Source organism: Orbilia oligospora (assembly GCF_000225545.1).
Source record: "Orbilia oligospora ATCC 24927 unplaced genomic scaffold scaffold00081, whole genome shotgun sequence".
Lineage (NCBI taxonomy): Eukaryota > Fungi > Ascomycota > Orbiliomycetes > Orbiliales > Orbiliaceae > Orbilia > Orbilia oligospora.
The window spans coordinates 429,621-445,384 of NW_011645638.1; the positions used below are offsets into that span (position 1 = coordinate 429,621).

Below are 15,764 nucleotides of genomic sequence, written 5' to 3' on the forward strand. Positions count from 1 at the left end.
TGTCACGCTTTTTCTCCTGCCAATTTACCTGGAACAGCCCTCTTTGAACGATAATCCATCGATAGATCTTTCCTTTTTATTTCCCGGCATACCAATCAGGGGTTCTTTAGCCGTATATTATTTGACCATACGCATCGACCATTAACATTTGAAGTTTTTTGTATGATATACGATGATTGGTCACGGATCAGAGATGGTCTCTCGCTTCGTTTCAGATGGAACCTGCCTTTCCGCCCTACAAACGGCCGGTTGGGGGGAACATGTTTCACGATGGTCGAAATACCTTTGATACCAGCTGGTATTAGTATAAAATGTCCGCATGCAAGGAGGTTAGTGCAGGAACTCACGCTACTACCTACACGATATATAGTTAGCTAGTACATAGACGCCCGGCCCGGGAATGGGTATTTTTTTTTATTTTTAGGCACCCTGCAGTGCGTGGATACATTTGCATCGGAATGCACGTGATGAACCTCCTATATTCTTTGCTTTCTTTCTTTCTTTCTCGAAGGGAGGAATTGGTTCTAGACTGTATTAATATATTTCCCATGATGACGTATAGACTATATATAGAATACAGCATAGTACCAGTTAATAAGCAAGTCTGAATATAATATGTATCCTGTGTAGCTAATGGTAGTCTCGTCGGGTAGATAAAGGCGCTTATAATTAGAACTCTTTAAAGGTATTTCTATAATAGACTTCTTATATAGGCACTCACCGATAGGTAGTATATTGGTAGTATATAATATGGAGAGTGTGAGATGTGAGAGGTTCTTATCGATAAGCATACTCAAACCACAGCATCGATATTTACCATTCAATTCTTGTTATTAGTATTTTATTTTTATTATAATATTATAATAGCATTATCATCTACTGAATCTACAGCTGTGTATATAATATTTATCTACTATATATAAGATGTTGAAGTTGAAGTTGAAGTTGCAACTAGTAGCTAGTACCGGTATGGTCCTTAATATGTAGAGCTCCGCTTCACTTTTGTATCCGTCTAGAGAAATACCACGATCCTACTCGACAGTCAATACAAGCTTCCAGATCATATCATCCACTATATACCTAGTGTAGTGCCAGACAAGAGCTCTGAACCGAATACACAGTATATTAGTACTAAGTACTATGTAGAGTCACGGTAGGATCTGGAACGAGAATAGAAACAAACACTCTTTGACTAACATATCCTGCCTGATATGCTATGCTAACAGCCAACCAGCCAACCAACCAACGACAAAGCCTCTCGATATCCCTCTCTTTCTCCCACTCACATCAACCCCAACTTCATCCATCCACTCCGATCCACATCCACATCCATCCATCCATCCATCCATCCATCCATCCATCATCATCACCACTACTTCAACCCTCCAATCTACGTGAGTACTAAAACTAAACTACCCCACTCCTTTTTTTAAATTTTTATTTTTTTATTTATGGTTACAACCTCGCTGATACGATACGCGTAAATTCCTTACACCCTTGTATGGAATCATAGAAACCTTTTTTTTCCCCGCTAAATTTTCGAGCTCTCGAGCTTCCCTTGCAGTAGATTGCATCACACGAGGCTGCACCCTTCGCCGTGTTTCTCAATCTGCTCCTTCTCTCTCTCCTCTCCTCTATCCTCTTCTCTCTTCCCATTTCCCCTCTCTTTCTGACTAACCTTGAATTTACTAATCTACTTACTTAGCTTTAGCTTCAACCGTCATTCCTATCCTGCGATCATTCTTTTTTCTTTTTTTCTTCTCTTTCTTTCTGTTTCTATCCATCACCATCCTTCTTTTCGGTGTTTGGCTTCAAAGCTCGGGAAAACTGCACAATTCCTTAGCTTGAAATCCTGACATCATCACCATCACCACCACTCATAACCTCTCTCCATCAATAAAATTCGTCTCTCTGTACGCGGAGAAAGAAAAAGAAAGGAAAAAAGAATTCACAATCTTCAACAATTTCTCCTTCGAAACAAGCTGTGCTGGATATACACATCTTTTTGTTGGCGTGTCTGTCACCTGTTTACCCCTCCTAACCACTCCCTTTCCCTTCTACAATCTTATCGATTATTCAGCATCCACCGACCTCCTCGACACAGTACCGGTAAATCAACATACACACACACACTCCCTCTCTCTCTCCCAAGCCTTGCGGTATCAGCAAGGTGAGGTTCCAGTTGTCGAAGTTGGAGGGGATATAACCGTACATAGGTGTCACAACCCAAGCACGGACTTGGTTGTTTCACAAAAATGCGAATCAAAAAGACGCCCTCGCAAAAACACGAGCAGACGCTGGTACGACCTTCTACTCTTCCTAGATCTTGATTCGTAATCATTTGCTTTCCCGGTATTAGATGCTAATTCTGGAATTTTTCTGAGCTTCTAGTCGCCCTTCGTCCGCGATTTCTCGACGCGAGCGATCGAACTATGCGATAAAGAACGACGCGGGGAACTCTCGGAGTACCTCGCTTCATTCCCCTCCATATGGCCTTTCCCACGGGGTGATCTTTATCACTGGATTGCTCTGCTCAATCGCTTCGATGAGGTTCTCGAGGAACTCGTCACAAAATACAACCTGAAGGCCGGACCGCAGCTAATACCCTTCGAAGCTGGAGACGAAGCCCTCCTTATCGACATTATCGACTTCAGCCGTCTACTCATCGAAGAATGCGGTAATCGGAGTCTATACGCCAGTAGTAGTGTAAGATCATATATACATTCTCATCGCCAAAACCCCTCTAAATATGGCCAAGTTCAACTGACAGCTTGAAAAATAATAGTTCCTGAACGACCTTCTGAATACCACCTCACTATCACTCCTCGTTAGTGTTCTCCGTCTTGGTCAGAAGCTCGCCCAACGATATCACAGCTCTAGATCGCGTACCGGAGCTTTATCTACTGCCGCCAACAATGCTCTCCTCACGAATCATTACAATATCAGCCTCGACAAGGTCACAAAAATCGCATCCGGGTTCGTAGGCAGTGCTCCTCCAACAACCACCTCTTCCACCACTACTACCACCACCACCACAACCACACAGCCGACGTCTACGCCTGCCAAGACTTCCCTCAAACCTCTCGTCGTCGCGAATGATCTGCACAAATTGGCCACAGACACCTCGGAGCCTGGCGTTTCCGTCGGAAAGGGCAAGAAACCAGCTCCCAAAGATGGTTCCTCTTCCGATTCATGGGCCGTCTATGGTTCTGTTACCTTCACCTACTACGTCCATCCCACACCCCCGCCAAAACCACCAACCCTTGAGAAAGGCAAAACACCAACTCAAACCCCTCGTAAGGCTAGCGGTTTGAGCAAGGAGCACAGCGCTACCAAGGCCGAGTTGTCTTTCGAAGAGGCGATTGCAGGTGTTGGCGAATCGAAACCTACTCCTACCGGTGTTCAGACTCTTGACATCCCCGCCTCGGTTATCCAATCCACGAGCATTATCGATATCCTAACAACCGAGCTCCCAAAGATCCCAACTGAATACCATTACGAGCTACTACAACGTATTCGCGTCGCCAAAGCTTTCTCGGAATCGGCCGAGGCGAGACGACTAATCCTGGGTATTCGTATTCTTGCGGTCACGAATTTGGCATATGTTCTCAGCGAGAGTAATTTCCAGTCCCGAGTTCTAGGACCCGACAACGATGAACCTCGACGATTTCAGCTTGTCTTCCAACTAGCCGACTTGGTCTCTCCTAACCGTGGAAGAAATGTCGAGAAGTGGCTGCAAACGTTCGCTTTCTCAGGGTTGGAGGCTTTGGCCAAGTGTAAAACAAGAAATGCAGACGTCAATGTTGCCCTGGGCCTCAATGTCAGCCACGGTATCCTCCTGACTCTCCTACGAAAAGCTATCACCGAACTCGGCGACGAAGAGAAAGGAAACGATCTCAAATCCAATCGGGAAGACGAGGAATGGCGCAAATCGCTTTTCGACCTAACTAGTAGCCTACCTAGTCAGCAAGTATCCGGAGGTCTCCTCGTTGGCGCTGGACTTATCAACTGCCTCGTTTCGGTCTTAAACCTACGAACCTACAAAGGCATCCCTTACATTCCGAAGGCCTTGCAGTTTCTCGATGGTCTTGTCTACGGGATTCCACCAGCGTTTGGAAACTTTGCAAATGCCAACGGTTTGGATGCTATGGTAGAATTGGTTAGTTGGCAAGTCACGACCGCACTCGTTGAGTCCAAAGTTCCAGGCGGATCCTTCCCGGAAGTTTATAGGTCCCCGTCTACCGATTTTGAAACCGGATGGTATCACGCGTATATTCTTAAGATGGCGTTCAAATTCACCCACCACATGCTAAGTCAAACCGGAAACACCTCTGAGCGTCTGCTTCGAAACTTGATAGATTCACCAAAGCTCTTGGAGGCATTGAAGTCGGTCATCGCGAATGGAAAGATGTTTGGAAGCTCTGTTTGGTCTTCTGCTGTTAACATCCTGACGACTTTTATTCACAACGAGCCTACTAGCTATCCGATAATTCACGAGGCTAGGCTTAGCCATTGCTTATTTGCTGCGGTTACCGGACGACCTATCGAACAATTCTTGGAGGAGACCGCTGCTGCTGCTGCATCACCCACACTTGAACGCGCCCCGACAACCGAAGGCGAGGAAGCTGGGAACTCCCAAGATACGCAAATAATCGATGCGGATCAACTGGAGGCGACCTCTCAGACCGCCACCACGGGTGAACCGGCAATAGTCGCAGCGTCCGCTTCAGATAGTCAGCAGACGGAAAAGCCCGCAGTTAGTCTGTTAGTCGAGAATCCAGCCGCCACGATCCTACCGGCCCTCGACGTCATGAATACTATTCCTTTGGCTTTCGGTGCTATCTGTCTCAACAACTCCGGTCTCAGCCTCTTCAAATCTTCTGATGCGTTGGAGAAATTCTTTGAGATCTTTGAGAGCGCTGAGCACGTCAAGTGTATGTCCGACTCCGATATTTCAACTGCGCTTGGTAGCCAGTTTGATGAATTAATCCGACATCACCCATCTTTGAAAGAGGATATAATGAAGGTCATTGTCAAGATGGTGGGGAAGATCATCGAACTTGGTCACCGATTTGCGGCAAAGGAAGGTGCTGGCGCTAAGGTTTTCATTGAAGAGAATGGCGAGTACGTGGTATCCGGAGGCCGACGAGCTCTTAATGGTGTCCACAGGAAATCTGTCAATGTTCCCGTCACAAATACCGATGATAGTGATTCGGATGAGAGCGACGTTGAAATGGGCGAAGATGACGATACTCCTCCCCGTACGAGGAACACGGAACCGGAACCACCCACGACCACGGAGGAACCTGCACAACCCGCTGTAGTTGAAGAGCCTGTCGATGATTTGCCTATTGAGAAGGTCTTGATGTCCGAACTGAAGGAGGAGGAAGATTCTGATGTTCAGTATCCGGAAATCTCAATCTCGATGTATATTGATGTCATGTCCCGTTTCCTTGAAGGGTTCCTATCTCATCAGTCCCACACTCGTGACTTTGTCAAGCGGGGCGGGTTCGACAAATTAATTGCCATCTACTTCTTGCCGTCTCTTCCCTTCGATTTCGCATCTCGAGCAGTTTCTCTCGCTATGACAAGGGTCATGCACCTTTGTGGTGAGGCTTCACCTGGAACTACCATTCCAACTTTGCTTGGTAACACTGAGAAGGCGATCAAAGATCTTGAACCTCTATTGAAGCATGAATCTAAGGAGGCGTTCTTCCGACCTCTCACATCGCCTCAGACTGGCGATTCGGAGGCTTCTGGAAAACAACCCCTTGATGAAGCTGCAGAACTTGTCAAGACAAAGGGAACCGATCTTATCAAGGATCTTGTTACAGCGCATGCTCTCACCACTCTTCTCTCGGAGCTTTATTCCCAAACCTTATACAACAGCCGAACCACAAGCCAATTATTCCAGCCTGTTGCTCAACGCACATATTACGAAACCCTCGTCCCAAGTTTGGGTGCTTTGCACCGAGCTTGTGTTTGGGAAGAAATCCTTCTCCAAAGGAATCTTCCGGATACTTGGAAGGAAGCTACGAAGTTTAAGGATGGACTCGGATTCAGCCCGGATGATGACCTCATCGGACCTGACGGCCAGGAGTTACCGCAAAAGACCGCTCAAGAGAAACGAGATGAGAAGGAAGCGGCTAAGAAGGCTGTCAGCGAAAGTGAGGGCAAAACCCCGTGGTTTCAAAACGTGAAGACTATTCGATTTTTGATAAGTCAGATCCCGAGCAGCATTACGCCATTCTTTCAAGGTATGTTCCTTTTTTTTCTCATTCTTTCTTTCTTTTTTTTTGCGAATATGAGGGAGAAATCTAATAACGATAATACAGGACTTGCGAGAGTTTTGGTCACTAGACGTGGCTCGGATCCGACTCACAAGAAGCACGCCTTCAAAATTGCGGATAGCATCTCCGACGTCATGTTTCAGCATTTGACTTGGAAACGAGTTGGTAAGTTAGCCTACTTTTCTTGAGGTGGAGGTTGAGCAACAAGACTAATTAAATTCCGTAGAACTATGGGATTCTGTCACGGATCGATACAGCTACTTGATAATTGTCTTGTCTGCTATCTCTTCGCTTTTGCTAGAGGGTGGTGATCGAAACGGTGGCTCACAAGTTATTTGCATTATTTTGATTACATTCAAGCAGAACGAGGGTCTAAAGACAGTTGCCGACATCCTAGAGACTTTCTGGAAAGACGTTCAGGAGATTGCTGTGGATACTTCCGACGCGAGCTCACGCAACAGGCTAGCTCACTGCTTCGGTGGCATCAAAGTCATCCTTTCACTCTTCTCCCAGCTTGTCAACTCCAAGGCTCTCCTCGAGTCCCCACAAACCGGCCACCTCCACTATTCGCGAGAAAGAGATAGGGATCGACCGGATTACTTCAACGCTCACCAGTTTTTGGTTGAGTTGAGGTACTTGATACTCCCTGTCGTTGAAGCTATGTGGAACTCGCCGTCAGTTGAGAAGGTGTTCCCGACTATCGTCAAAGCCGTCGTAGAAATTCTTGGTACAGTTCTCAAAGCCGAGGGCGAGAGCGGTGCTTTCCAAAGACGCGATAAGGGCAAACATCCAACCATGATTTCTTGGAGATCCTTCGAACCGAATCAAGATCATATTCAGCAACTTAGGGATATGGGCTTCAGCCTCGAGGCCTCACTTCATGCTCTACGCCGTTCGCACAATAACGTTCAGTCTGCGACAGACTATCTTATCAACCACCCCGAGGAAGCTGGTAGGGCCGGCGCTTCGGGCTTGAGAAGACGTGCTAGTGACGACGATTCTAGCTCAGATTCCGAGGCTGATACGGATGTTGATGGGCCGACAGAAGATCCTCCTACTGCCGGACAGGGCCGAGCCGCCGGTGAGAGTGCCACTGCCAGCGCTGCAGCTCCCGCAGCTCCTGTAGAAACTTCTGCTACTCAGTCTGACCCAAGCGTTCCGGTGGTACCTGTACTAACTGGGAATGAAACCGCGTTTGGAGAACACCTGAATACGACCGCGGGCGCAACCACACTCCCTGTTGCTAGCACAAGCGGCTCAGCAGCTCCAGCTCAGAGTTTACCACCAGTTACCATTCCCGTTGTTCCGCAACCGTTGCCAACGCAAACTTCTACTGGCGAAACCTCCACGTCGGCGGCTCCACCAGCTAGCACTACCCCCGCTAGAACTTCTTTGGCCGAGTTGTTGAATCCCGCGCCACTTACAGGTGATGACCAGGATGGCGGATTGATGGCGATGAATATTGATGATCTTCCTGTTGCCGTTCCTATCGTTGCACCTCAAGGTGAATCTTCCGCAGCGTCTGGATTTTCCGGCCCTCCAGCACCACCCGCACCACCTTTGCCTTCGGCTGATGATAAGGGAAAAGCTAAAGAGGAGGAAGAATCCTCTCAATTTGTCGTGACAATTGAAGACCTCGAGGAGAAGAGACAGGTTATCAGTGGAGGCCTTGTCGACCGTGCTCTTGAGATCCTTACGATGCAACATGAAGTTACTTTTGAGCTCGCCCATCTTGTTACCAATGCTTATACGAAGGGCACAGAGGATCTCAGGAGAGAGGCTGTCACAACGATCTTCCAGTCTCTCATGTCGCTTCAGCTTGACGACGATATCCGCCCACAAGGCAAGACCATCGCTGCTGTTGCGCACTTCCTAGGTCTGGTCCTCCAGAACTCGACTTTCTTCAATGCTGGCTTAGAAGAGTATAAGGATCAACTTCCAATTGTCACTTCATACATCAAAATCTACCAGAACGAGCCGTGCCCGTGGATTGGAAGAATTCTCTTAGTACTCGAGAAGTTTTTGATTGAGTCTTCGCAACCGCAACAAATTGATTTCGTGCCACCAGATTCTGACGAAGGGTCTCAACGGCCGCCGATTCAACCAGGCTTCGTTGTGCCGCTCGATCAACAGCTTTCAATCTTCAATTCGATTATGAGTGCTGTTCCCTGTGTTGGAAAAGATGAGGCTACCGCGCTTGCAATCGTTCGACTTTTGGTGCTTTTGACCAGGAAACGAGAAATTGCGCTGAAGATGGGAGAATACCAGAACATCAACCGACTATTCCACATGTTCAAGGGTATGGCCGGTAGCGACACATCCAAGATCCGAAGTTGCATCATGCTTATCGTCCGCCACATCATCGAAGACGACGAAACGGTCAAGACGTTTATGGCAAGCGAAATCAAGACCTTCTTCAAGAATCGGGGTCAAAGGGGTAGTAGACATATTGATCCTTCGACTTTCTGTCGACAGTGCTCGCATTTGGTGCTCAGGAATCCGGAGGTGTTTGTGGAGGCTACGAATGAGCTTTGCAAGTTGTTGAATTATCAGCCAAGTGTGAGACATCAGCAGATTGTGTTGAAGGAGCTGGACGGAAAAGATGAGAAGAAGGATGCTGATGAGGAACAGAAGGCTGAAGGTGAAGAATCAGAGGCAGGGCCTTCGGGAACCACATCTACTGGACCCTCCGAAGATACTGAGAAGGGCAAAGAAGTCGATAAGGGTAAAGCAAATGCCGACGTCCCCATTCCAGAGAAGCCGAAGGCAGTTACCGAATTGAAACCGCCAGGTGTGGAGAAACCGGATGGGGTTGTCCATTATTTGCTTTGCGAGCTTTTGGCAATCAAGGACGCAGATCTCAACGAGGGTGTTGCTCCTACGACTACTACAGACGAGAAACCTGCAGCCGCAAGTGCTACCGAGGCCAAGACAGAGACCGGTGGTGATGTTGAGATGACCACTGAGGAGAATACTTCATCGACACCTGGCGCCCCTGCTACACCATCCGACAAACCAGCGAAGAGTGAGAAGGTGGAGTTCAATGGAGCAGATCATCCAAGTTATCTGTATAGGTGTTTCCTATTACAAGCCCTTACGGAGATTTTGGCGTCCTACAACCGCAGCAAGCTCGAATTTATCAATTTCTCACGAAGAGCCAATGCCCGAGATCCGATCACGCCTTCGAAACCGCGCACAGGAATCTTGAACTACCTCCTTACAGATTTGATTCCTGTTGGAACTCTTTCTCAGCCTGACGATACCGTATTCAAGAAGAGGACTATGACTTCCAACTGGGCAATTTCAGTGGTCGTTTCTTTGTGTGCTCATACTGGCGAGACAGCGAATGTGGATGAAGAGCCGGATTTGATATTTGTCCGTAAACACGTTCTTGACGCTTCGATCAAAGCATTCAAGGATGCCGGTGCTTCTTCTGAACACCTAGATGCCAAGTACGCACGAATGCTCAATCTCTCTGACCTCCTTTATCGAATGTTGGCATCCCGACCGAATGCCTCGCAGAACAACCACCTCCTCGAGAAGTCGCAGAAGCAACTTGCCAAATTTATGTTTGAGAAGAATTTTGTGAACGCGTTGACGAATTCGTTGAGCGAGATCGATCTCAACTTCCCAAGTGCACGTAGGGTGATTAAGTACATCTTGCGACCTCTAAAGCTACTTTCGAAAACTGCGTTGGATCTTGGAGAGGAGGATATCAACATTTTGGGAGCGGAGCAACAATACCTTGGCGGAGATGACGAACTTTCTTCCATGGAGAGCCTGAGCGACGATGATGGTGTCGATGATACTAGGGAGGAAACTCCTAATTTGTTCCAAAATTCGGCATTGGGTATGTTGGAAGGTGGAGAAATGGAAGACGAGGAAGATGAATATGGGGACGAAGACGATGAAATGTACCTTGATGATATGGAGGAGTATGAGGGGGAAGAGGAGGATAGTCAAGCTAGTGATGATGAAGATTTGCTCGATGAGGAAGGAGTTAGGGAACGTATGGAAGTAAGTGCTCATTACGGCGTGAATTGTCTTGTTGGGGTGAGCTTTTGTAATGCTAACGCTTCTATTTTTTTTTTACAGATGGAAATTGTCGTTGATGAAGGCCATGCATCAGATAGCGAGGATGAAGATGAAGACATGGACGATGACGATGATGAGGATGACGACGACGATGACATTGGTGATGACGAGCTCGCCCATGAGGTACAACGCGCAATCGAGTACCAAGATGAAGACGATTGGGAAGCTAGCGACAATGGTGATGCCGATGGTCTTGTGGGAGTGTTACAGCAGGATCAAGATGGACTCCTCGACCACGTTAATCGTGTCATTGCCGGTGATGGCGATCTTGCTGAGGAAATGATGGAGGATCGCGAAGAAGGGTTTATTGAGGATCCAGAAGAAGATGATGAAGACGAAGAAGAAGAGGAGGAATTAGATGAAGACGATGCTGTTGCACAGGATGAAGAAGGGGAAGATGATGAGGACGAAATGGGTATTCCCTGGGAGTGGACAGATGATTATGGAGATGCGCCTTTGATGACTCGGGCTAGACATCCGAATCCACAGGGGAATGGGTGGTATACACTTGGTGGCACTTCTCGAGATATTATTCGTAAGTTTACAACGGTTGATAAGCCCTTTTTTTTATATATGTTTTCAGGATTTACTGATTGGAAGTTAATGGGCTAGTCACCGGAGGCGGAGGCCGACCGACTGAAGAAAACATGCAAAATCCACTTCTCCAGCCGGCTGCTCACACCGCACATCCTCGAACGGCTCTTCATCGTCACGGACATGGTGGTGAATGGATTAATGCCTTTGACCCATTTGACGCCCCCGCTATTGGTGGTCCAGGTGCTGTTTCTTGGCTGACATCGCTCATGAATCTTGTTGGTCGCGCGCAGAACTTACCAGCTACTATGGCCGCCGGTGGTGGTACTTTGCAGTTCCATATTCAAGCCGGACCAGGTTCCGGTGGTATGTTCCCACCTGAGATCGAGGCGTTGCTTAATATTCGACGACCGGGACATCAGGATCCGAGATCACGCGAGCAACGAGCAGATCCTCTTAGTGCGGTTGCATTTACGCCTTATTCTACGATTCAACGATGGCTTGATGAAATGAGACTTGGATGGGGTGCTGGAGGTCAGGACATTGCCGGACGAGTTATTAATTCGGTTTTGAGCCAGCTTGTGCCGCCTGCTATTGAGGAAGAAAGACTACGAAAAGAAAAGGAAGAACAGAAGAGGAAAGAAGAGGAGGATGCTAGGAAGAGAAAGGAAGAAGAAGCTAGGATTGCGAGAGAAAAGGCTGAAGAGGAAGAGAGGTTACGAAAGGAAGAAGAAGAGAGGAAACGTAAAGAGGAAGAGGAGGCTAAGGCCGCTGAAGAGGCTGCAAGAGCTGCTGAAGCTGCTGCTGAAGCCGCCGCCGCCGCCGCTGCAGCTGCAGCTTCGAGTGCCAATGCTCAGGGTTCCGCCGACGGTGGAGCTATGGAGGGTGTCGAGTCTTCGCAAGCACAAGAGCCTGGATCTTCGGAGGCAGGACCGTCAGAACAACCACCACAGAGGGCCGTTACTTATATCCGTGGCCGCGAGGTTGATATTACTGGAATGGGCATCGACCCTGAATTCTTGGAGGCACTGCCGGAAGAAGTCCGAGAGGAAGTTCTTACTAATCACATCCGGGAGCAACAGCAGGCATCGAACACAGGAGACCAGACCAATGAGATTAGCCCAGAATTCTTGGATGCTTTACCTGAAGATATCCGACAAGAAATCATTCAACAGCAACAGGCTGAGCAGCGACGACGAGAACGGGAAACTCAGAGAGCCGGTACAGGACAAATACGCGGTCCCGCTGATATAGATGTCGCAAGTTTCTTGGCTACTCTCGATCCTTCTTTACGTCAGGAAGTCATCATGGAGCAAAACGACGAGATGCTTGCTCACTTCCCAGAGAATATTGTAGCCGAGGCGAATGCACTACGAGACAGATCTCGGATCCAGCAACTCGGAGATATCACTCGAGTTGTGCGTTCCCGACCCGAAGAGGTTCAGCCGCGACTTATTCCCGAAAAGAAGGTTCGCAAGCAGACGCCGCAGATGCTTGATAAGGCTGGGGTTGCTACTTTGCTACGGCTCATGTTTATTCCGCAACAAGGAAGTACCAAACTATCGCTTCATGAGATCCTCGTCAACATTTGCGAGAACAAGGTTACTCGAAACGAAGTTTTGGGATTGCTTTTGTCAATCTTGCAAGACGGAAGTACCGATATGAACGCCGTCGAAAGAAGTTTTGCGCAGTTATCGCTCAGGGCCAAACAGATTAATTCATCATCATCCACCAAGACGCCACAGTCGGCACTTAAGAAGGCACCGACGATTCCTCTACCGCAGACGAATAGTGAAATGTCGCCGTTGATGGTTGCGCAACAGTGTCTTGGTGCCATTACATCTCTTGTTAACTACAATGACCATATCAGCGGGTTCTTTTTGAATGAACATGATATCCAGACGGGACTCAAGAGGTCTGTTAGTCGGAAGGGTAAAGGCAAGGAGAACCAACAGAGCAAGGCGAATCGATATCCCTTAAACGCTATGCTTGCACTTTTGGAACGACCATTGATGACGGAGAGTTCAGGGTGTATGGAACAGCTTGCTACATTGCTCAGTGAGATCACTAGACCGCTTTTGTTGTTGTTGAAGAAGGAGAAGAAGAAGTTGGAAGATAAGAAGGCTGAGGATGAAGAAAAGAAGACTTCTGAAGAGCAACCACAGGAGGGACAACAGACTGAAGGTGGTGAAGGGGCTGCTGTAGCTACAGCTACAGCTACGGCTACTTCGAATACCACAACGACTTCGGAGGGTCAGGCTCCACAACCTACTGCCCAGGTAGCCACGACTACACAACAACCAACTCAACCGGCTCAACCGGCTCCAGAGGTTCAAGTTACTTCCCCCGACGGACCATCGGCTACTGCTGGCGCTTCTACTTCTGCTGAGCAAGCTACTGAGGAATCGAAGGACAAACCTAAAGACGAAACCAAGCCTGTTCCTGGGAGGAAGAGAGGCGGCTTGATAGCCCCCGTTGTTCCAGATCATAACCTTTGCCTTGTCGTTGGCATAATCACAAGTCGGGAGTGCACTAGCAAGACCTTCCGGGAAACTTTGAGCACCATGATCAATTTGTCTGCTATCCCCGGTGCTAAGGAAATCTTTGGAGCTGAGTTGATTCGACAGGCCCAGATCCTTGGTGGTACTATCTTGGAATCCCTCGTAGAGCTTGCTTATAATCTCAAAAAGTCAGAGAGCGGGACCGAAATTGAGGGACTTGCCAATTTCTCACAGGGTAGTTCTGATCAAGCCAAGTTGTTGAGGACTTTGACAGCTCTTGATTACCTCTTCGACGCTAGTAAGAAGAAGAAGGAGGAACAGCGACAAGAAGGAGAGAACGCTGAAGCCTCTGAGGCTCCCAAGACTGATGATTCCCGTCCTACGGATGCGGAAATTTTGGGACGACTATACGAAAATCTGTCTTTCGGTCCACTTTGGTCCTGTCTCAGCGATTGTTTGGCTGTCATCCACGACCGAGAGGATATGCTCCACGTTGCCACTATTTTGCTTCCACTTATTGAGTCTCTGATGGTTGTGTGCAAGAACAGCGGAGTCAGCACGAAGCGCTCCGCTGGAGGACAATCTCAGCCACTTTCTGCGGTTTCCGAATCGAGTATGCAATCTCTCTTCTTTACTTTCACCGAGGCCCACCGCAAGATCCTCAACCAAATGGTTCGCAACAACCCTAAACTTATGAGCGGATCATTTTCTTTGTTGGTTCACAACCCCAAGGTTCTCGACTTTGACAACAAGCGGAATTACTTCAACCGACGACTTCATACGCGCGTTCCAGGTCGGGATTCAAGTCTTAACTATGGACCTTTGCAACTCAACGTCCGACGTGACCAGGTCTTTATGGATTCGTACCGATCAATGCATTACAAGCGTGGAGATGAGATCAAATACTCCAAACTCAATATCCGATTCCAAGGCGAAGAAGGTGTTGATGCCGGTGGTGTTACGAGAGAATGGTTCCAAGTTCTCGCACGACAAATGTTTAACCCTGGCTATGCGCTCTTCTTGCCTGTCGCCTCCGACCGCACGACATTCCATCCCAACCGTATGAGTAGTGTCAATTCCGAACATTTGAGCTTCTTCAAGTTCATCGGCCGTATTATTGGAAAAGCACTCTACGAAGGTCGCGTTCTCGACTGCCATTTCAGCAGAGCCATGTACAAGCGTATTTTAGGGCAAAATGTCAGCCTCAAGGATATGGAAAACTTGGACTTGGAATACTATAAATCTCTACAATGGATGCTTAAGAACACCATTGAAGATGTTCTCTTGCTGAGCTTTAGCGTTGATACAGACGACTTTGGTGTTGAAAGGGTGTTAGATTTGGTCCCCAATGGATCTAATATCCCAGTCACGGATGAGAATAAGGAAGACTATGTGAAGAAGGTGACGCAGTTTAGGCTCGTGGGCAGTGTGAAGGAGCAGATGGATCATTTCTTGCAAGGTTTCCATGATATCGTTCCTGCGGAGTTGATTGCTATCTTCAATGAACAGGAGCTTGAATTGTTGATTTCGGGTCTGCCGGATATCGATGTTGATGATTGGAGGAACAATACTGAGTACGTATTTGGCTCTATTGCAAAGGGTTTTTATAAGTGAGGATTGCTAACTTGAGTGATTTTTAGGTATCAAAATTATACTGCCTCGTCGCCACAGGTGCAGTGGTTCTGGCGAGCAGTTCGATCTTTCGATAAAGAAGAGCGAGCCAAACTTCTTCAATTTGTCACTGGTACTTCTAAGGTTCCTCTCAATGGGTTCAAGGAGCTTGAGGGTATGAATGGGTACTCTAAGTTCAATATTCACCGGGATTATGGCAATAAAGACCGGTTGCCAAGCAGTCATACTTGCTTCAATCGTAAGTTTTTTGTTCCTTATTCGATTGATTTTTGGTATTGGATCTCCTAACTAACTTGATCGCTCGTAGAAATTGATCTTCCTGAGTATGAAACATACGAACACCTCCGCAAGAACTTGCTTACAGCCATTACAGCTGGTGCGGAGTATTTCGGCTTTGCCTAAGGAAACCTATTGTCATTACTTTTTTTATCCGTTCTTGTTCTTTTCTGGTTTTAATATTCTTCATGAATTCATGAAAACTCATGTGCTGTTCGCTTTTCTTATCCTTTTCCTCTCTTTTCCTTCTCTTAGTGTTACAGCATTAACTTAGGGGTATTAAACAAAATGGTCTTTTTTTATCTGTTTTTACTTTTCACTTTTTTTCTTCTTTACGGTTATTGTTTTTTTTCTCTCTTCTCCTTTTTCCGCTGATGTTTTGCATACCCTTCTTTTTTTTGTAATCTTCATGGATGGGATAGATATCATTACTTTC

General features: G+C 47.4%; 1 protein-coding gene across 1 annotated transcript; it reads left to right on the plus strand.

The window, feature by feature from the left end:
- Nucleotides 1-2,255: 2,255 nt before the first annotated feature.
- AOL_s00081g127 (uncharacterized protein) lies at nucleotides 2,256-15,454 on the plus strand (the record flags this gene model as incomplete). Its single annotated transcript, XM_011124945.1, has 9 exons — nucleotides 2,256-2,300; nucleotides 2,392-2,706; nucleotides 2,786-6,257; nucleotides 6,336-6,455; nucleotides 6,517-10,307; nucleotides 10,386-10,920; nucleotides 10,998-14,994; nucleotides 15,061-15,290; nucleotides 15,360-15,454. 9 exons carry the CDS (start codon nucleotides 2,256-2,258, stop codon nucleotides 15,452-15,454), a joined length of 12,600 nt encoding a protein of 4,199 aa, XP_011123247.1.
- Between the last annotated feature and the right edge of the window lie 310 nt (nucleotides 15,455-15,764).